Source organism: Vulpes lagopus, chromosome 10 (assembly GCF_018345385.1).
Source record: "Vulpes lagopus strain Blue_001 chromosome 10, ASM1834538v1, whole genome shotgun sequence".
Lineage (NCBI taxonomy): Eukaryota > Metazoa > Chordata > Mammalia > Carnivora > Canidae > Vulpes > Vulpes lagopus.
This window is the reverse complement of record NC_054833.1, coordinates 75030750-75053511: the sequence shown is the minus strand read 5'-3', so window position 1 is coordinate 75053511 and position 22762 is coordinate 75030750. Positions and strand designations below refer to the sequence as shown.

The 22762-nt window shown below is 40.3% G+C and overlaps 1 protein-coding gene across 9 annotated transcripts in view; it reads left to right on the top strand.

The window, feature by feature from the left end:
* NFIA (nuclear factor I A) overlaps nt 1-22762 on the top strand; it is a 375352-nt gene that overhangs the window by 247868 nt on the left and 104722 nt on the right. For all 9 annotated transcript variants that reach the window (XM_041771086.1, XM_041771087.1, XM_041771085.1 and 6 more), the window contains exons 4-5: nt 56-130; nt 16843-16960. In XM_041771086.1, coding sequence (XP_041627020.1) covers nt 56-130; nt 16843-16960 — 193 coding nt within the window. The remainder of the gene's footprint in view (nt 1-55; nt 131-16842; nt 16961-22762) is intronic.

Sequence of the window (22762 nt, the reverse complement as noted above, 5' to 3'; positions counted from 1 at the left end):
TGTTGTCAAATGTCTTCTATTTATGACACTGTTTCTTTTGTTTTTGTTTCCCCAGGACATTTGGGCTTCCAGGACAGTTTTGTCACATCAGGTGTTTTTAGTGTGACTGAGCTAGTAAGAGTGTCACAGAGTAAGTATAATTTTGCTTTGATTTGGTACAGATTTGCCTTGGGTTTGTACTTACTTTCTGCCTAGGCCTCCTAGAGACATAAATAGCTTTTAGAATCCCTTTTGCATTCACCCATTGGAAGAATTTCGCCACGCAGTTTATTTGACAGCCAAGAATTTAAATCAGGAAAAATTAAATATCATTTTAATGTGAGATTTAGGAAAAGAACTGAAATCCTGACTGTCTCACATATTCCCTACTTTATAGTGTGAACCTGGTTAAAAAAAAACTTCTGAGGCTTCCCTGTTTCTAAGAAATTCTGCATTTTAAAAGAATTTGGTTTTGACCTTTAAAGAATGCTAATGCCCTCAGCATGAGTGACACAGTACAGCATGATCATTACCAGCTTGTCAATAATCACCAACAACAATGAATTAAGAGTACCTGTCACCACCCTGTTCCATTGATCAAAGGGGTTGGTCATTGATTGTATTTTTGCCATGACATAATCCAGACAGTCCAAGGAGAAGGTATAGGATTCTCCCCTTCTCTCTCCCTCAGTCTCTGTCTCTCTTTTTCTCTCTCTCACACAGTCTTTCTTGCCTTCCCTCAAAAACATCTCTTTATTTTTATTTAAATGCATACCTACAATGACTACCATGTTGCAGGTGCCAATAACAAGAGGAAAATATAAATAGCAGATATCAAAATGTTGCTTCTTTATTCTCCTCCTACTTCAAAATACTTTTAGATAAACTTTACATTGTTAACATTGGCTCTAAGCTGCATCAAATCCTTTGCGGATGGAGGTAGAGTAAAAACTAATATTTTCATTTCAAGTTCATACCCCCATCCCCTGCATTACAGTCTTGCAAGATTGACTGAGTATACCAGTCAGTCTCTGACAAGATGTCAGGTCAAGCAAGTCAAGCCATCCCAATCTCACAGGCTCAGATTCGGTCTGTTATTTCTTAAAGCTGGAAGATAGTTAAGAATCCAGAAAATGGGATATAAGATGGGAACATAGAGGCTGGAGTCTGAGGGATAGGCAAAAAAATCTAATGACTGTTGAGCATTCACTATCTGCCAGATGCTATGCTGTGTTTTCATGTATGTTGCATAAATTAATCTTTGCAATAAACTTGTCAGGTAAATAATTACTCTCATTGTTACAAAGGAGTTGAACTGTGGGTCTATTTAAGCCATTTACCCAAAATCAAACAGTGGGTAAATAGTTAAAGTTAGGTCTGTGTAATGCTAGAATGTGTATACTCCTAACAGAGGCCCAAGGGGACTTGAAGAAATGTGCAATGTGAGACAAGACAGGGAGATGAGAAGGAAGTAACTCTGAGTGTGGGAATTCTGGGAGTCAGGACACTTGGTTGATCCTGGGGCTTTCCAGTGTTAAGGGAGTGGAACCATAAGGGATGAGGCATTAGGAGCAGGAGGGTGTGAGTTGGAATGGAGAGGTTGCTGCCATGTTATCAAGTGTGCTTGAGGTACCAACCGATGAAGAACAGACGAGATGGCCTTGTTCACTGGAGGATAGATGCTGCTCTCACACAGCTGACTAGCCAGTCATTCGCCATGGGCAAAGAATGCATGTAGAGATTTTTTTTTTAAGTGTTTTTTTTTTTTCACTTTGTGAGACTTTTAAAAAGGATCACTAGGCCACATTCTTCTGGTGATTTTAATAATAGTAATAGGATACAGATATATATAACTGTCATAATGGCATTACAGGGAAATGCATTCCTTGAGCCCTTCCTAAACATAGCCCTAAAGAGTGAAAAGAAAATCCTGCTAGCTCTTACATTGGAGCACCAGACCTTTGCATTCTACTCTGGCTGCTGTAATGCTCACGTTTTGTCTTCATTACCATCAGGGTCCCAAGGCCTGGGTGGTGTAGAGAAGGCCCACGCTGCTCAGGACCATCCCCAGAATCTTGTCCCTCTTCCACTTTCCATAAGTCCCTGTAAAGTCTTATACCCCAAGGTCTATCAGCTCCAAGCTAGATTAGACCTCCATTCAGTCTACCAAGCGTGGTTGCCAAGTGAATTCTAAACCTGCATTCAAGACTGCCAGAGGGTGTGGGCCGACCACAGATTGAATTTGCAGAGGGACCTGGTTTTGTTTCCTGTCCCCGTTTAGGGGGTTATGTTGCTGATGCCTGGCGTCATGAGCATCCTTCAGCTCTTGAATGCTTTTCGATTCTGCACACTGCTGTGTAATCGCTGTAGGACTCACTCACACATGGCCTCGTGCTGACTAAAACCGTTTGGCAGGAGTGGGACTGGGCTGTGTCAGCTAAATCATGGCTTCAAGCCAAACTGCTGTCCAGAGCCCCTTCTCTCCTGCAGATCTTTACTCCAGGTTTGTCAGGGTACATGTCACAGGACCATGTTGGCTGCTGGGGTAAGGATCCATCCCCCCAGCTCAGGTCTCCTCACCCACACACCTTTCTGAAAGACTTCACGCTCAAGCCACAGGATGAGTCAAAATCCTTAACCATTTCTTATAGCCCTGCCCACTTCCCTAAGTTGGAAGAGCTAAGTGTCCATATTAGAGGTACAGTGGGCACTTTGTACAAGTGAGTGGGGCTTGGGATGTGGGTTCTGCAACCTTGAAATAGAAATAAGCTAACTGGCTCATAAGCTGATTAAATGCAGAATGTTAGCCCTGTTAGGAGCACAATACTAATATGAAAAATTACCGTAGCTAGCATTTATTAAGCATACACTATGTATCAGGCACTGTGCTAGGCACTGTCTTAAACATAATCTCAGTCAGTCCTCCTGTGGTTGCTGTTACTGTCCCTTTTTATAGATGAAGGAGACCGTGATGTTCAAAGAGGTTAAGAAACTTGCTCTTTTTACTTTGCTAGCTGACTGCAGACATTTTCATCATGACCTCTCCTATAACTGCATTACAGAACTAAACAGAATCCACAGATTCTGTGCTTTGATTAAAAACCATTTCTTGTTAGAGTTGATAAACTTTTAGATTATTAATCTGTGCATCAAAAAAAGGTTAAAGCGATTTTCATATGAACCAACACAACTAAAATACTTAAATTTTCTTTTCCCCTGGATTTGTATTCAGTTATGTGTGTGTGTGTGTGTGTGTGTGTGTGTGTGTGTGTTGTGTGTGTGTGTCTAGGCTTTATTTTTTTAGAGCAATTCTAGGTTCTCAGTTTTAGGTTGACAAAAAGTACAGAATTTTAATATTACTCCCCCATACAGTTTCCTCTATTTATTAACATCTTTTGTGAATGTGGTACATTTGTTACAAGGAAGGAACCCATATTGACATGCTATTGTTAACCAAAGCCCATAGTTTATGTTAGGGTTCATTCTTTGTGTTGGAGATTGTGTGTTGACAAATGTATCATTCTTGCAGTGCCCTATGGAGGAGTCTCACTTCCTAAAAAAATCACCTGTGCTGCAGCCAATCTTCTGCCCTCCTGTCCCCCGCCACAATTATACTCATTCTCCGGATAGTTCAGCCTTTCCCTGGATGTATTTAATGGCCTCGGTGTCTTAGAATTTCTTCCACTCTGTTGAACATTTCTTCTCAACCCCCTCATATTTATCTCAGCCCCACCCAGTTCCCCCAGTCACACTTATGACCACATGTATGGCCTGGAAATGTCAAACTAATGGTTGCCCTAGGTTGAAAATTTTTCCCTCTTCCTGAATCTTTAGTATGCAATTTTAACATTTGCTAATATAAATATTTACTTTACCTAGGTTTCCAGTTCGTGTCTGTTTTTCGTTTTCCTCCTTTTAAATTTAATGGAGGAGGGAGGTGCGATTTCAGCATTTCCTCCTGAGGATTCACCGAAATAACTATGTGCTAAGTTTGTTGTTTATAATCGTGTTACTACAGGGTGGCAGTGGCAGAGAAACTCAAGAGAGAGCTGCTGGCTTAGCTTCACACATTTGGAGGTGAGGGTCAGGCAGCAAGGTGGCTTGACATTAAATTACACTGATCAGATGTATGGGGCTCATGCTGCAGTCTCTCACCAGTTCCCCTGGTCACCCCTGCCTCCTGCCTACTTACCTCCCTCCCTACCTTTTAATTTTTTGCATTATGTAGAACCCATGGGGGGCAAGAAAGGGGAGGTCTGTTTCCCTTCACCATGAAGAAAGTGCTATAGCCTAAGAGTTAGATGTATATCTGCGCTCCTCCTACCTTTCCCCCATGTGATGGGGCCATCTGAAAGTCGTTCTAGTTATTTATGACTTTGTTCCAGGAGAGGGTCGGGAAGGGGGAACACAGACCACTAGACACTGTGCCAGAGAGAGAGCGAGGTCTTCCCTGCTCTGGGGGAGGGGGTTTCCAAGTGCTAACACCGCGGTTCAGATTCACCAAAGTTGTTTTAGCATAATACCATGAGGAAAGAGACAGGAACCATCTGCTGAAATGGTTCTTACATGATGCTGCATTTTCAAACAAAGCCTGCAAGAAGCATTTTCAGATGGGTCTCTTTCCTATGAAGCCACCACCAAGAGAGAGCCAGCTCCCCTGGCTGCTGACTGACTGACTGACCCACCTCGACCGCAGCCTCTGGCAGGGCCCACACCGGTTGATTTTGCACGGTGTTTTCCTCAGAGTGTGGGCTCTGAGGCTGTTAAATTCCCTTCCTGGGACGAACCCAGAAAATCCTCCCGAAGAATCCACTACTTCTGCCCATTTCCTTCTAAAGTGCTGACTGTTTTACTTGAAGCTGGTGGGGTGACTACGAAACCTTAAATACTTCACTGGGAAAGAGGAAAACCGCAAATACACATAGGCCATTGTGACTCTGGCCTGGCGGGTTCCAATTTGCTAGCAGTGGTTTGTACACCCGAGCGGGCTGCAAGGGTTAAGTAAACTTCGTGGCTAGGGATGACTTCATGGCCCTGGAATTTTGAAAAGCCAGGGTTCCCAGTACACTGTGGCCAGCCTTAGCGTCTTTGGGTGTAAAAACCATTCTCAGTTACCCAGACTGAATTTTTGGTTCCTCTTGCACTGCTACAGAATCTATTAAATCCAGCAGCTGAATTGTCCTGGCTCTGCCACAAAGCTGGGCTGCGGGGTGGCTGCAGGATTCCCGAGTTGTTTGTCAATGGGAAGGGGGAGTGAACGGAGCCGGCTGGATGCCTCAGCCTGGCATGAGGTGGCACCCTAGTGGCTGTTTTCTGCCTTCGACATATGCACTCTTTCTCTATTTTCACACAGGAATCATCATTAGGATCCAAATTGCAGTTCATTTTTCAACTTCGTTTTTAAGTCTCTAAGTCCTTTTTGTGACTTTGAGTACCCATATCCACGCACTAGGATTTTCTGGCCAGCGTTACAGTAAGAACAACTGGCAGTGTTCTAACCTGACATGATGAGGCGAGTGCAACAGAATTAACTCGGCTCCAATGTACAATAAGAAAACGAAGCTGTTCATATGAACAAGCCCAGACTTGGAAATTACAAACTATTCTTGCAAAGACGGACTCATGAGGAAATTGGTATAGGAGGAGGGATTCCTGATGTCCAGCCCTTTGAGGTGCCATTTGAAACAGTTGCAGGATTTTAGGTCTTTGTTAAAAGAGATCTAAAACTTTCTTTTCTGAACAAGTGGCCTGTTGGTTCTCCTCTGTTAAGTAACCTGATAGCTGTGATCATTGCATGGAAATTAATTTTAAAATAAATAAAATTTAATAAAATTAATATTCTTTAGCAAGCTCTTCTTTCGAAAGAAACCATTTGGGCTTGAGCATTAAAGGAAGAAACAAAAAGATTATAATAAAAAATAGACTGCAGCCCTAGCATGAACAGTGGCTGTGACCTTGCCTTTTGTTTGCCATTACACAATTCAATGGCAGTCCACTCAAACTATGCTCTCGATCAATATCCTATTAAAGCAGCACAAAAAGTCTCCATAAACTTAGTGGTTAGCTATGTTTATAAATGGAACTCGGCATAATTAGATGGTCAATAGCAGGCTCTACTAGTAATTTTAAAATGAACATCACACATTTTCTGTCTGTAGAAGTCAATGGCACCTTTTCCAGATTGAGGGTATCGTGTGCCGCAGACAAAAGAGTGGGAGATCCTTTAAAAAATCATAATGCCTATCTTGAAAATGCAGGTTTTAAAGAAAATCTGTTAAGTTACAGACTCAAAAATACTGATTGGCCCTATAATTTTTTTCATTTTTGCCTGCCTAAGCCACCTTATTCTGAATGTATTATGACATCACAAATGTTTCCTAGTTTTAATCAGCCTCTCATAGGGAGATAATATAATAAATATTGCCATACTCTCTGGAAGAAAAATATCAGTCTGGCTGGCTTAATTTAGTGGGTTTCCTCTACTATAATTCAATAAATTTTCAAAATAAATACTGAAATTGAATTAGTTCAGAAGGATGTTTTGTTGTATAGCTTTTTTTCTTTTAATTTTCTTGCCATATTTGGGTTGAATATTTGGACAGTAAAGCCGGCGGCAAATGGAACGGACTGGCAGTAATAAAATTTTTGTCAAATTGCTCTTTCTTCCAAATCCCAGCTCACGGTATGGGCAGCCACACATGATTTTTCCCATTCTCCTCTCCTCACCCAATAGAGAAGGAGCCACATAAAGTGAGAGGTGTCCCCATTCTTACCTACAGATCAAAATATATAATGTGCCTTGTGTTTGACATGGACCCTGACAGTGACATTATGACCACCTTGCCGACTGAAATTAAAACTATGGTGACAGGAGCTTATGACATCAGCATATCCACTGGTCAGCTTGATGCTTGAAAGTCCATTTTTTTCTGTTGCACTCATCTTCTTACAGCCTTCCTGGTTAGAGCTGGTAGTGAGAGTTTTCATGGCAGCTTTGGGGCAGGGGGCGGGGGTGGCTCTTGTTCCGTGTTTTCCTAGCTGAAGTCTTGCTAAATTGACCAGACCACAAGCATTCTTATTTACTTCAGAGAGAAGTAAAACATGTAATACCTTGATGTCCATACTAATTTGTTATTATGGTCTCTATTTGTATATTCATCTATTTCTAATCTTTTCTAGCTAATTCATGGGTTTTGCTTCCTAAGTATAATACATTCTATGAAATCCATGTTTAAGATGGCAGCATGGTATCATAGTCCAGGATATAGAACTGGGGATCTGGCTCTGCCACTTACTGACTCTATGACTTTGGGCAATACTGAATGCCTCCCAGCTATGTTCTTGTAGGAGGTAGCAATCACTTGTTCAGTCAGCAAACAAGTATTAAATACCAGCTGTGTGCTGGGCCTGCATCAGAATGCTGGAAACACCTCTTAGGAGTGATTTGAGGATTAAGTGAGAAAATGGCAAGTATCTAGCATATAGTAGATGCTGAACAGTGGTAACCACCATGCTTATTATTGAACAGAGCCTTTGTCCCTGGTCTTTCACTGTGTGTTCAGAGTTCATCCTTGAGGTAGCCACACTATCAGCATATTTATTAAGAATCTCTGTGTATGTCTGTATGTGCTCTGTGTACATGTGTAAATTAAGAAGGACTGATTTTAGATTCAAGTTTTAAAAGTCAGTTTATTAGAAGGACCATTCTCATGACCCCTTCAAAGTTAATAATTCTGATGGAATAAGAGCTTGCCAATACTAGGCCTAATTCATCTGCTTTAGGAAACCAGAAAGTTCTTACTCCTTAACCTCTCAGTCAAAGCTTCTACATCTGTGTTATTCTGGAGATTTATCTTCCAGGGTATCTAATAGATAACAAGATGTTTTAAAAATTCTAAATCTAACACTGACACATTAACAACTTTTTAAGTGGCTAGCCGCACCTTTATTTTCATCAGAGTTCTTTAAAGTAGTACTTAGTTCTGTAGTATTTGAATTCTTGCTTTCTTTTATATTATGGACATAAAAATTCCCTGTGAGTAGTAGGGACATGCTGGAGGTTTACCAGCAATGTGGTTTTTAGTAAACTTTCACTTATGTACTTATAAGCCTCATTTTTTAAAGAGCAGATATTCCTATCCAATGGGAAACATTAGAAAACTTAAAGGTATTTTTGGGATTTCCAGAAGACTGACAGAAATTCAATATTACTCCCACAATAAGACCACAAATGTTTAAAAAAAAAAAGACCACAAATATTATTGAGATTTTGGCTGGAATATATTGACCTAGCTAACTCTTGCTAATTAGAAAGACTGTTGTTGGTGACACAGTAGACATGTCCAGGATGAGATCAGTACAGTCCAGGCTCAGCAAAGCCACACATTAAACCCAATGCAAGAACTGAGTTAATGCAATATGTGATTGATATGAGTACATGTTAATACCCAGGATCTTTCAGTGTATGGAGAAGGAAAAAAAAAAAACAGTTCTTAGTGAAAATACTGAGACTTATTAGTATAGCCAGCTGGGTTTGTAAGTTGTTGAGATGAGACTCTGCTGATGTAGTTTGGTCTCCTAACAGCTAATGATCAGAGAGTCCCAGCGTGCTCTTGGTGAAGGGGCTTATATTTAGAAGCCCTTCCCTAGTTTATAGATCATTGTGGTAAAAAGATGTCTCAGGCCATCAAATCCATCCCCTGTCAGGGAAGACTTAATCCCATGGCTGAGGCTGTATCAGGTACTAAACGGGTACCACATTTGACCTCAACCAAAAGCTAAGATGAGATGATACTCTAAAATGCAGAAAATCAATTTCAGTCCCCAAGGCAGAAGCCACTAATGCAAGAGATCGGTCAGCATTGCCTACCGCGCCATGGATGGCTTTGCTCGACCAAGTGTCAGGCCCTCTATCCAGTGAAGCACTGACTGACTCTTGCAGCTCTAAAGACCTGTAAACACAAAGAAGGGAGAAGAAGATGATAAATACAAGTTTTCCCACTTTATGGATAGATGATAATTATTTTTCTCTATAAATCTTAGTGCATCTGTCTCTGTAGTAATTGATGATAAAGGAAAGACAGGGAGACTGGAAATGTGAGTTTCACCTCTGGGCTGGTATCTAGAGATACTTGGGTTCAAATCATCGCTCTGTCACTTACCTGTGTGATCTTGAGCATGTTACTTAACCTTATAACTGATTTTCCCATTTGTAAATGAGAATAAACAAATACATGTTCTATAGGGATATTGCAAGAATGAAATGAGGTAATTCAGGCAAAACACATAGCATGCCAGCCTGACACATAATACATAATAAATAAGTATTAGTTCTTAGCTGTTTTTCATTAACAGGCTCATATAATCTTAGTTCGATTTTAGTAAACATTTGTTGCATGTGTAATATATGAAGCATTTCACTCTGTGTGCTGAGAATACAGAGATAAGTGGAAATGGTTCCTTCCTTTATAGAGTACATATTTAAGTTTCTTGAGATCCAAGACTGAGCTCTCTTGTAATAAAATGCCCAAATATGCTTACTTCACGAAACGAATTCACAATGATTATCAAAGGTAAATTGTCTTCACGATTCAGAGTGGGGAGGAAAGAGGGTATCAGTGAACTGTTCTTATCTTAATAAAAAGAAAACATTTTTTCAGAAATAAAAATTTCGCTATTCACCTCCTCCTACCCGTTCTAGCACCACAAACCCACATATTTCTTAACTCGTGCCCACAAATGTGGATGTGTGAAAACGGTGCTCTCTCCGCATTAGCAGATGCCGTTGATGGGGTTAAAACATCGTGCTGGCTTTTGGCACCTAATACTCCATTTCATAAAAAGCATTGCTTAAATCTCATAATAGCAGGAAAGTTCATTTCCACATAGAGGGAAATCCTCGTTTTGGTCTAGTGCCTTTCTTTTATGTTCCATTTTGGAAAACCATACTCCTAGCCTGCGCTAGGGCAGACTTTTTAGAAAGGAAGGGCAGAGAAAGGAGAGCAGTACGCGGTTTGCAGACCAGAAATCTGCTCAGCAAAGGAGTTGCTGAAGACTGTGGCATAGAAGCTGCAGGGAAAGTACCTTTATGATTGATTTCCATTCAAGTCAGACTGACTTGCAGTGTGGTCATTTTTCTAACTCATAACCGTTCACACTGCAGCAGTCTGCTATCTGCAGGGTGTCTGAATTATAGCAGTGTATGTCCATGTTACCTCTTACACAAATTACTTACACTGGTTTCTTTCTCCATGCAAATTCATCAGTTTTACAGCCCCTCATAGCCACAGTCAGGAAACTCTGGCCAACAGCACAAATTGATAAAATGAGTTAATTTTACTATACTTATTTTTTTTTTCTTCCTAAAAGCCCTCTTTCATAGGCAGTGTTCAGGAAGCATATTACGGTAAAAGGAAGATAACAAAGGAGTTGAATTTTCTTGCCATAAATTACCTTCCAAGTTAATTCCCTTTAACGATGATTCCAGATTTGCTTGAGTTTTCATAGCATTGTGCGTTTTACAACTGTGCCTTTGAGAGAAAGAAGACCAAGTATTTTCCCATGTTCACTCCTTTTGTGCCAGTGACATGGACTTTCTTATGAGATCTTTGCCACCAGAATGCAAAACAACACTAAATTGTGCTGGGCCCCTAGAACTGTGTGCTTGTTGTTGGATCTTCCCCTCCTCCCCCCCCCCACAAGCCTTAAAGTACAACTTCCCAAAGTCTCAGTGAGTACATTCCGTTACATAATCTGGAAAGAAATATACCTCTCTTATTTTTTCATAGTTATTTTATAAATTGAAAGTGAAGCACTAAGCCCAGTAGTCTTTTTTGAGGGTTACCTATTGGCCATATGGCCATATTCTTAGTTGCCATGGAAATTTGAGGAAGGGACAGCTATGACTGTTAATCTCTACAATGGAAGCCCCACGAGGACAGGGGGTCTTATATGTCTTGTCCACTGATAGATCCTGAGCATCTGGAACAGCACCTGGCACAAGGAAAGTGCTCTCTGAATATATGTTGAATTTCATTGGCTATAGCCTCTCAGAGAATATGTGCCATTAGCAGTAGGCTGGCCACACGAGGCATTCACTTAATGCTCCCTGTTGATTCCTGCTGAACAAGTTGTAAACTCAGGGCACTGTCATCTCCCAGGCTTGAAATTTTGGACAGAATTTTTTTTTCCATCACCCTCTCTTCCCAACAGCACAAACCCGAGCAGATTGTCTCTGGTGGATGGCAGAAGTTCAATAAACCACAACCTTATCCAACTACTAATGTGTACAGAAGAGCAGGTCATTAAGAGGGTTGGCTACTAAAGTAACCCCTTTCTTCCAATAGCCCACATTACTATAATGATTCCTTAATAGCAAACCATTTATTAAGAAGTGACACAAAGACTGCATTCTACTCATGACAGGAGAAAAGGAAGTGGGGGGACAAATGGCTTAGAAATAACATCCAATGAGACAATTCCCAAAAGTTCATCTTTTGGGAAAAACAACCGCGTGGAACACAATCCACAAAAACTTCAGGTGTGACTCACAGCAGTACTGCTTTAAAAAGTTGAGGAACCAGTCCTCACTGCTCATGTACTTATAGATTTCTGAGCTGCATTTCACACTGCATAAAGTTGAGAGGTGGAGAGCAAATGGAGAGGGTGATTACTGATACTCCTTAATTCAAACATATTTATTGATTATCAGCTGTTGTGTTGGATTGATCATCACATAAAACTCTGCAGGGCTGTTTAGAAACACACAAAAGTCTGTCGGATCTGGAGGGTTAAAGGTCATCTGGAATGACCCTCTCTGACTTTGTGACCTAGGGATGTGACTTCACCTCTTTGTACTTCCATTCTTCCCTGGTAGTGTGATGAGGATTAAATGAGATGGTGTGTTTAGAGGGCTCAGACCAGCATCTGGCCCATAAATGATGCTTAATAAAAGTTGGTGCTTGTGATGCTGGTAGTGATGGCCCTGGCTGTGGTGGTGAGTTTGCATTTCTGTCATAACTATTAGGGAATTTTGAGGTCCAGAGAGTTTAAAATTACTTTAGCTACACAGAGGGTTATTGGCAAGACTGAAACTCCAGACAGTCTCACCCAGGCCCACACCAGCACTTTTTCTACGCCCTGGGATGTCTATGTTTACAGTCCTCAGAATGCACTCTATCTAGTGTGGGGAGAAAATGTCACATAGGAGATAATTTAAGGATGATAGAGCCTAGGCTCAAGTACAAGGGGGGAACAAAATCAGGTTTCACAATATATGGAACAGACAGGAAGTGCTGTGGTTGGTCCAATATTTCCTTAACATCCCTGCCTTTGATTGGCAGTGGCTACATAATCTCTGTAACACATCAGTAAGCTGTTAGTCTTTGGCTTTAGAAACCCAGCATGACATCCTGGGCAGACCTTGTTCAAGTCATTTAACCCTTGACAACTTTGAGTTCCCTAATTTGCAAAAAGGACTTATTACCGTTATTAGCTAAGAAGCACCGTGTGTTATTTACATCTTATCAATATTTTATATCTGTGGAATAGTATGACCCATTTGCTTGTATATGTCCTCTCATTGTGCACCACTGGACACAGATCTTTTTGTATCTGTTTACCAAGATGACGGATACCCAATGGTGAAAATTCTGTTTTATTTCCTGACAGCATGCCTTAGGCGTCCTTTCCCTTGGGGAAGGGACCGCACGGTCCTGGGGTCCCTTGCCAGGACCGTGCATCAACCTACCAACTGGTTTCCCCACCTTAACCCCTTTGATGCATTCTGTATGCTGTTGTCACAGTAATGTTTCTCAGATTCAACAATGATCACTTCCCTACTCAGAAACCATCATGGATCCCACAGGTCACTAACTATACTTCCTGCCTCTAAACTAATGCACATACTGTCATATGCCTAGAAACCTTCTTCGTCACTGCCTCTTTAAATCCTACCATCCTTCAAACCTTAGCTTAAGGGCCCAACTCTTCCTGGAATCAAACGTTTGTCTGATCCCACAAGCCAATATGATTTCTTGTTCCTTTGAACTTTCCTAACACATCCTTTGTATTTCTCTCGTGAGACTTAACACATTCAGCATCGAATTAGATATTCAAGTATTATCTACTCTAGTAAACTTTGTGAGACAGAGATGCTGTGTACCTTTTTATCATCTGACGTTTAAGGCAAATATTGGATATGAAAGACAAGATATTGTGATCAGAAAAGCAACAAGTTTGGAGGTGAGACACCTTTGAATTTTAATCCTGGCCCTCCCTCTTTTGTGCCTTTCTGTGGTCCACAGCAAGCCAGTTAACCTCATTTTGGGGCTTCTTAGTTTTTCTCATCACAAAGAGGTACTTTCCTAAAGAGGTGGTTTTGAGGATGAAGTTAGGTATAAAAAAATAAAAAGCTCCATAGGTATTCAGGAGAGCCTGCTTCCTTAGATAGCCCACCTTCCTTAGATACCTCTCTAAGCCTCTTCCTGTTCTCCAGATAGAGGCACCAAGAGTACCCAACTCATCGCAGGGACCCTTGTCAGTGACCCCCTCCCCAAAGGCAGGAGGCTTTCTCTTTAACTGTCATAGTATCACTGAATCAGATTCCATTACCATCGACTGACCTTCAGATGATGCATAAAGACACACAGTACTGGGGGATGTTTCCTTACAAGACTTTTTCAAAGAATGTGGAGTTTGCATCAGGGCTTTATTAGGATTGTTTAACCCAGGTTGTGAAACCTGTTCTCATTTCAGAAATTTAATGATGTTATAAAATTGAGGATACACAGAAGCAGTTTGTCAAGACCTGAAGTTAGGCACTGTAACTCCAATAGGCACTTTGAGAAAATATCACAACGCTGCCAGTCCAGCTGATAAGCGTTTGCTAGATTACAAACACACCGTGCTGAGTGCTTCACAGGAAGTAAATATATGGGCAAGTGAAGGAACATTTCTGTGGGTTGGTTATTGTTTTAATCTCTCTCAGAGGTGTGCACACTATATTTACTCTGTATTTTCCTTTCTTCACCTATTCTGGCTTCTTTGACATTTTAATAAGATAATCAAGGCAGAAGACATTTTTCCATGGTCCAACATGGTAAATAGATGTAACACATAAGCACAGCTGGGCAGAGGGCCTCCAACTTCTTTCAGTCCAGCGAGGCCATTCACTCACACCTGGCTTTACCTTTCCTTCTGAGGAATGATGTGGGAGCTCTGAGGCTCGTGTGTTTTTGCCGGTGCTCAGCTACGGGGCTGAGGCCTGAACCCCATCTCAGAACTTAGAAAGAGAATCTAAATACAGAGCCTTGACACGGATTAGCTTCATCCCTCTTCTTTAGTTAACGGGAGGTGTGAATCTTTAAGCTACATGAAGGCACAAACATTAATACGTACCTGGTATATGTTAGGCTGCTGAGAGGGGATGAGGGGTGATGTATTGAAATAACATCCTCCCCATCCCCCTAGCCTATTTCATCCATAAAATAATATGAAATAAAGGGGAAACTATGCAAATAAATTTAGTATAAAAAGCAAATTAGGGAATGACTACAAAGTCATTCATTGGAACTCTACTTATATGTATCGTCAAGCTCCATCATTTGTTTTTGAACCAAAGGCCCTTCCTCTATTACGCTTGTCATTAAAAGATTGGTTTGAATTTCAGAAAGTATATATGAATTTCAGAGCTTTCCACTTCTCAGCAGTGACTGTTTTTATATGACAGTTACGATTAAGGTTTAGCCATTGCTAGTTATCAAACAACTAAGTTTTATCCTTAGATATTACTCTATCCCTTCCTACCTTTCCTTGATTCCAGATTTTTATTATGGTACCACAATTCACCCAGTTTCCCAAGCAATAATCCTGGAAATCATCCCATACTCTTCCTTTTCCATTATCACTGCACTCAACAAGTCAGCACATTTTCCTGATTCTACCTCCTAAATCACTTACATGAGGCTCCTTGTCTTCATCCCTTGAGTTTAGACCCATCCCCACCTTACTTTTTTCTAAATGACTCCACTGGCCTCTGTGGTTTTACTAATGATATTCTTCAACTGCGACCCTCTGTCCCCCATGCCTACCTTCATGACAGGATGATGTTTCTAGGTTATAAAGGCAAGTTTGGTGACACATTCTTATGCTTTGCTGGTTCTCCTTTGACTAGCAATCAATCCCATTTGACCAATACTTACTGACTGCCTCTTGGTGTCAGGGATTATAGTAGATGCTGGCAGTATAACCCCAGTGGCCCCCAGTGAGTACAGAGTGATAAGCTCTTTAATAGCTTACAAACTTGGGAATTTTCTGGACTCAAAGTCACGTTCCTTAAAGAAATTCATGTTCCTAAAGACCTTTTGTAACCTGACCTTAACCCTCCCCTGATTTCCCCATGTACTATGTATACTTCATCACACAGAGTTGTCAAAAATCCAGTATTCGTTTTATATTCTCTCACCTCTGTAAATTCTGTCCCCCCTACCAAGCATGCCTCCATCCCTCTCAGTTGGGCAATTCCTACTTGTCCTTTTAACATTTTCCCAGACATCATGTTTTCTGAGGTCCTTTTTACTCCCAGAGCCTCTCATTCCCCAGCTGAGTTAGATACCCACTTCTATGTGGCCATATCAATTTAGGAATTAAGGACTTAATACACTGTATTGAAAATAACCTGCCAACTTTCCCTCTAGAGCTGTCCCAGGGTAGCAAACATGTCTTCCATCTAAGCACAGTTCTAAGCAGTGATCATTTGTTGAAAGAATGAAAAGTCCCTGGTTCATGATATTCCCAATTATCCTTTCTTCTTATGGATATTAGCGTCTATTTATTTATATACCCACTTACATGGGCTTACTTCCTGAAACCAGCTCCTTAAATACAGTAATTTATGAATCTGTTGCTCCTGCTTTTGCATAATCTTTCAAAAGAAGAGGTTATTTCCACTAATACAGTTGCACCACTAACTTTATGCAGTCATTTCATAAAATTGATGTTATTTGTTCATTCAAAAATATCTATGAAGCTACTACCATAAATGAGGTATCTGGAGGCAACAGGCTTTAAAACATACAGGGAATCACATCTCACTCCATAGTCAGCTCCAAAAATCACGCATTCAAAATTATCTTTAACAATCTCTTAAGTCTGACATCGGAAAATTCTATGTAAGTTTTTTTTCTCTTTTATGAGCCATACGGTGTCTGTGTGGTTGCTAGTCTCTGCCATCACAGTGCAGAAGCAGAGACAATATGTAAATAAGTGGGTGTGGCCATGTTCCAGTAAAACTTTATTTAGAAGAACACACAGTTCAGGAACCCTGGTTTGAGGACCCTGCCTCAAAATAGAAGGTGAGACAAATAAAGTGAAGAGATATATGTAGATGCTGAGCCAGTTCAGAGTAAGGAGAAATGGCACATTTCTTGTCACCAGAAATTAGGAATGGGGAGCCTGGAAAGATGAATTTGCAGTTCAGAATTAATTCCAAAATACCAATGAATGAGAGCTAGCAGGATCAGACAAAGCTAGGAAGGCCCCAGAAAATGTTCTGATTGGTCATTCAAGAAAAGCTTCAGAGCAGAATGTGGAGGTATTTTTGTTAAAAGCACCCAGGAATGTTGCAACTGTGGTGACAGTTTGCCATTACAAGAAGAGAAAGGACAAAAAGTACATTATAAAACAAAGTCTTTTTTGGTGTAGACAGTTTTTGTGGTCAACATTCTTTGGAGGTCAGAGTTCATTACTGATTATTTCAGATAAGCTTACTGTATAAATGCAGAAATAGAATGTGTTACATGCAACACTGATATGTACTCTTCATTGATCTTTTATTCACAGAACATAACTATTTTTTTTTTCTAGCACCAATAGCTGCAGGAACTGGCCCAAATTTTTCTCTCTCAGATTTGGAAAGTTCTTCATACTACAGCATGAGTCCGGGAGCAATGAGGAGGTCTTTACCCAGCACATCCTCTACCAGGTAATTTGATGGGTGGTTCTCCACAGTTCCACACCTTGATTTTGACTCTGAGCCTAGAGGCCCTTGCAATGTGTGTTTGCTGGTGGAAGATACTAGGGAAGTATGTTCAGCCCCAACAGATTTTCAGTCTTATTGGAAAGAGAAAGCAAAATGTACATGCTACAGAAATAAATATATAAGTGTGTCAGTGAAAAACAGTGAGCTAAATTGTATGGCACAGGCTAAAAATAGTTAAAGATTTATCCGAAAAGATTGACTTGAGTTCAACTGTAAATGTTGGTTTAGAGTGAGCAAGATTGGAAGAAAAAGGAATGGTGTCTGGGTGGGGTGAAGACATGAGTAAAGCATAGAGAAAGGATGAATGATAAACACAGCATGTTCTCAGGAGATTAAGGACACAGCACTTGACTAAGGAAAAGGGCGTGTGTTTTGGCTTGTTTGGCAAAACGTTGACACTGGCGATACCAGTTCTAGTCCCAGTGCCTGCAGCAGACATTACAGCTCAGTCCCAGCGCTTTTCCCCTACAGGATCTAAAAATCCAGGCTACTGGAGTTACCCTGCGACATGAAACCCATTTGATATCTAGGTGTGAAGTTACAAAAGTGAATGCAGTCCTGTGACAGGGCGGGGCTGGCTCATAAACTCCATTGTACCAGGAGACCTTTAAAAAAGTAAAGCTGGAAGAGCACAACCAGATAACAATTCCAGGGTTCTTGATCCCCTTGAGGTCACAAAGCCCAAATCAAAATCAAGCATTTTGCAAGATCCTGTTGTCTCTAGATAACCGGTACCAGAAGGAAAGGGATTAGGCATTAAACCCACAGTATTCTTTTACAAATTGGCTTTAGCACTGGACTGTGACAACAAAGAAAAGAATGGTGCAGAACGATCTTTAATGTTTGTGTACTTTGCAGAAAAACGTTTCACAAAGGTATATTCTTTAAAGCAAGCACTGGAATTTTATGATTTAAAACAATGGCCAAATTATAGAAATTTTCCTTGATAGAGACTCTTTATTACCTTGACTTTATATATTTTAACCAGCATTACTCTAAAAAGAAAAAGAATCAGCTTAGTAATTACTAATACCTTGAAGACAGTTAAAGAACCAGTCATTCCCTAAATATGACCACCAGCCACATCCTCCCTCATCTTTCATGTTGTTTAAGTATTCCCTTTAGTTTATTGTAGTATCAGATCCTCGGGAAAAAACATTTCTAAAATCCAAAGTACATTTATAATGAAAGAATGAGATTGTGAACACATTCAGGTGTTCATATGTTTTGAGGATTTTGAATGTTTGCTCATGGGGGGACATTGTGTGTGACTGCACTCCGTCAACACGAAAAAGCTTTGCAAATACTTGTGGGTAGTGATTAATTTACAAGTTGATGGGATGTTTGTTTTTCATATGTGTGCTGTGCATGTACCATGGACGTCCCAAACAGTGCTCCTCATCCTCCTCACCTCCCCCCAGACCCCTGTCCTTTTGACTTCTCCAGCTGTTTTGTTGCCTTTCTTGTGATTCTCTGATTGGAAACCTGGTTTTTAATGCCATTTCAAAGGCTACTGTCATTCTCATATTCTGCAAATAACCAACCCTGATAAGGAGCTAATTATAAACAGCAGCAGTAGTTAATAACTTGGTAATATGTTTGTTTTACTCTCATTAGGCTCTCCTAGGATGATTTTTTAAAAATTATTCTCTAAATATATAGACTCAGCAGAATTATCTGTGTACAGGTTAGAAAATATGCCCAGAAGAATACCCCAGATTTACATATAGAAAAGTTCATCAACCAATCAATATTTGCTCATGCTGTGCCAATATTAATCAGTCACCTGCTCTGTAGCAGACACTGTATTAGATGCTTTACATACCTGATATGATTTAATATTCACAGTACTTTTACAATATAGATAGTGTTGACATTTAATAGCAGATCAACCCAGAGCTCAGAGAAGTTAAGTAACTTGCTCAAGGTCACAGATGTAGTAAATGGCAGAACGTACATTCAAATTCAGGTGTGCTGGAACTTCAAAAACATGATATTTTCACGTTGGATCCTCTTAGGAACGGGGCTTACTCTTTCAATAAGGAACAATAGAACATGAAGCCCCCCCCCAAAAGAATATCTAGTATCCTTATTTTTCCTGGATACTTAGTGCTTGCTACCTTGAATTACTGTTACCATCTTTGAGATGTGTACAGATCCTGCCTCCCCATCTGGGCTGTAAGTCCTGTAGACGTAGACCCGTAGACATAGATGTAGACGTAGACAACAGTGTGTGTAACTCCTCCAATTTGGCGACAAACATTTCTTAACAAGGATATCATCCAAGGCACTGTGTATATAAGTCAAGTAATAGGAGCTATACAGTCTATTGGTAGAGACTGACAAATAAATGGAAAATTTTCAGTTCCGAGTACTCTGACCGCTCAGGAAGAAGTCATTTTACAGATTTGTGGGTACAAGGTAAGGCTTGTATGCTTTGCATAGAGTGAGAATTAAACAAATATTCAGAATGAAGGTAATAGTTTGACCTTAATTTCAGGTAGAACTGCTAGGAACACAACAAATTACACACGCAGGAAGAGATAGTGCATTACTCCTCAAAAGGATTTTATCTTCTCTCTTAGGTAGAGATCTTACTGGTACTTTCCTTTTTTCCTCCAGTGTTTATGGTGGAACTGAATAAGTATCTTAGAAAGTCAAGGGCAAGAACCAAAATCAATGACTGATTCATTTCTAAGTTAAAAAAAAAAAAAGATAAAGGAGATTGATAGGCATTAACTTTAGTTCTGTACCCCTTTGTGGTAAACATCTCCAAAAATCACAGAAGGGGTTGTGTAAAAATTGGGATAAGAAATACTTTTCTGTCCCAAAGAACTTCATCAAGATAAACCAACTGTCAAGTTTGTGAGGTTAGTAAACTTTGTCTTGGAAGCCTTCCATGTGTCAATCCTGGCACTTCTAACTTTCTTCACTCCTGGATCTTTTTCTCCTCTCTACCCTCCAGTCATTTTTCCCATATCAACCTCAGAAAAGTCTTTGCTTTCAAACTAAGGTTTGAAAAACTATAGATTTTCACTTTTAGGATTAGCAACTATATGGGGTATTTGCATTTTAGTAAAGGACACCAAGAAAATTAAAAAAAAAAAAGAAACTTAGAAAAATATTAATAATGAAAGAATAATGATCAGTGGAGTTGGCCTTTTGCGTTTGATCTCAGTGAATCATGACACTTGGGCAAATACCTGTTGTAAGTACTCAAATGGCTGTTTCTAAGTCAATAGCCCAATTCAGCAGTTTTTGAGCATCTGCTGTTAGCCAGAAAGAAAGAAAGAAAGAAAGAAAGAAAGAAAGAAAGAAAGAAAGAAAGAAAGAAAGAAAGAAAGAAAGAAAGAAAGAAAGGAAGGAAGGAAGGAAGGAAGGAAGGAAGGAAGGAAGGAAGGAAGGAAGGAAGGAAGGAAGGAAAGGAAAGAAAAGAAAAGAAAAGAAAAGAAAAGAAAAGAAAAAGAAAGAAAAGAAAAGAAAAGAAAAGAAAAGAAAAGAAAAGAAAAGAAACGGGCCTTTCCCTACAGACAGATCTCACAGTCCCATCAGAACATATAGGCCTTGCCTTTTTATTTGCCAGGAAACATAGAGAAATATTTGTTTTGTTTTTAACATGTGCCTTACCAACTTCCAAAATGATTTCAGGTGGCTTTCAGGTTTTAGATACAGCAAGAACTATTAAATATAGAAACAGAGGGCAGAAACCATAAAGAAGAATAGGAGAGTGTGTTGTATCAGGAGCCTGAAACCAAGAGTTGCACCTTATGTTTAATCCTGAGGCTCCTGGTTGCCAAGGCAAGAAAGGGAAGCAGTAGGCTATAGAATCTGCATTTTCTGATAAAAGGAAAGAAGAGACATTCATGCAGAGAGACCATATTTTTTCTGGTTTTATGTATATAAGGAATTTTTTGCGTACATCTTCCCATAAAAAAATTTCTGTTCAATATAGTTTCACATAAATTACAGAAGAGTTCTTCAAGTGGCTATTTTTCATTGAACTTCAAGGAAAGCCAAGCAAGGAATATAAAATAAGCTATTAAAGGTTTTCCTTTGGGGACCAAGCTAGTTTGCTGCAGATATGTTGCTTTCCTGTGGTCTGTCTTTAACAAGGACAGAATTTAAAGGCAAAGAATACGGAGGGAGATACCAACTTTATTAATTAGAATTTCTTGCCTTAAATTGGGTCCTCAACATTTTCTTACTCGGTTTGCAGCCATTGCCTCTTAACTGTCTTGCTGCCTCTTGGTTCCATCTCCTTCTTTCTCCTTTGCTTTTCCAAAACCATCATCTGCACAGTTACCAGAGTGGCCTTTCTAAAGTCGACTCTGATGTCACTCCCTGCTTAGTATTTTTCAGGAGTTTTCTTTGCTTATAGGATGAAATCTGGATATGTAACATCTTCTGTAAACTCCACCCCTTTCTTTCACTTCGACTTCAGCCAGGCCAGACACCGGGCAATTCTCTGCACGTGTCACACCTTCCTCTGTATGATGTTGCTTCTGCCAGATAGGCACCTTCCTCCTGGGAGTGATGTTCGGAATATCTGATGACCTGTGTGGATACTGCTCTGCCACAGTGCTCAGGCAAAGTCCTGGAATGCCCCAGATACACCTGATGTTAACCCTTTAGTTTTTGGATGATGAGGGTGTCCTGGGGCAAAGCTAGTGAAACTTTCGGGGCTTGATATCATGATACTTCATGAACTGAGAAAGAAGTATTTCAATATTTTGAAATAATAATTGGTGCCTGAGTGGTGCATCAGCCGAATACCGGCCTGTGCGTGCCCTTTCCTTTCTTATACTGTCCCCTCGACACTCACTCATACAGCTCAGGAACTACCTCCTTCAGGAAGCGTTACCCAACCTCCCAGCATATCATTGTTTTCTTATTTCATCAGGAAATCTGTGTCCTATATGTGCTTTCATCATAATACTTATATTTCTCTTTTGCACAATTATATTTGCCTCCGCATCTCTGTCCACTAGACCATGAACTCCACGGAGACAAGGGGCCATGCCTGATGCATCTTGATATCCCAGCATTTAGCATGGCACCCAGCACGTAGGAGGGACACAGCACATGTTTGATCAATGAAAACATATAAAAAATTCTGTACCCTGACATGGGAAGAAGAGATTTCCCAGTAGGCACTCCCACTAGGTATGAAATCTATTCATTCTGGTAGTGTATTAGTGACATAATCAATTAAGACAATTAGGACATATTAGCAACATGGCATTTTGCTGCCTTCTCATTTCTGAAGCCTCAACTTGGGAGAAAAATTCAGTTCTTCAACTGGAGGAAACAAGATACAGGCTGGAAATTTCTCAACCATACCTCTCCAAAAATAAAAAATCCAGAACTTCATTTTGATAGCCTCTGTGTAGGCATAGAAAGAGGAGAGGCAGGGCACCTGGATGGCTCAGTTGGTTGAGCATCTGCCTTGGGCTCAGGTCATGATCCCCGGGTCCTGGAATGGGAGTCCCACATCAGGCTCCCCACAGGAAGCGTCCTTCTCCCTCTGCCTATGTCTCTGCTTCTCTCTGCATCTCTCATGAATAAATAAATAAAATCTTTAAAAAAAAAAAAAAAGAGGAAGGGCACAAAAAAGATCAGGTCATGCTTTTTTCTATGTCCCTTCTTCTCAGAGGGAAATGTACTCCTTCCCCCTATTTTTTTTATCTCTCTGGGCCATTGCATTTTCTCTAGCATCTGCCTCAGAAACTGGACTATGGTAGCTGT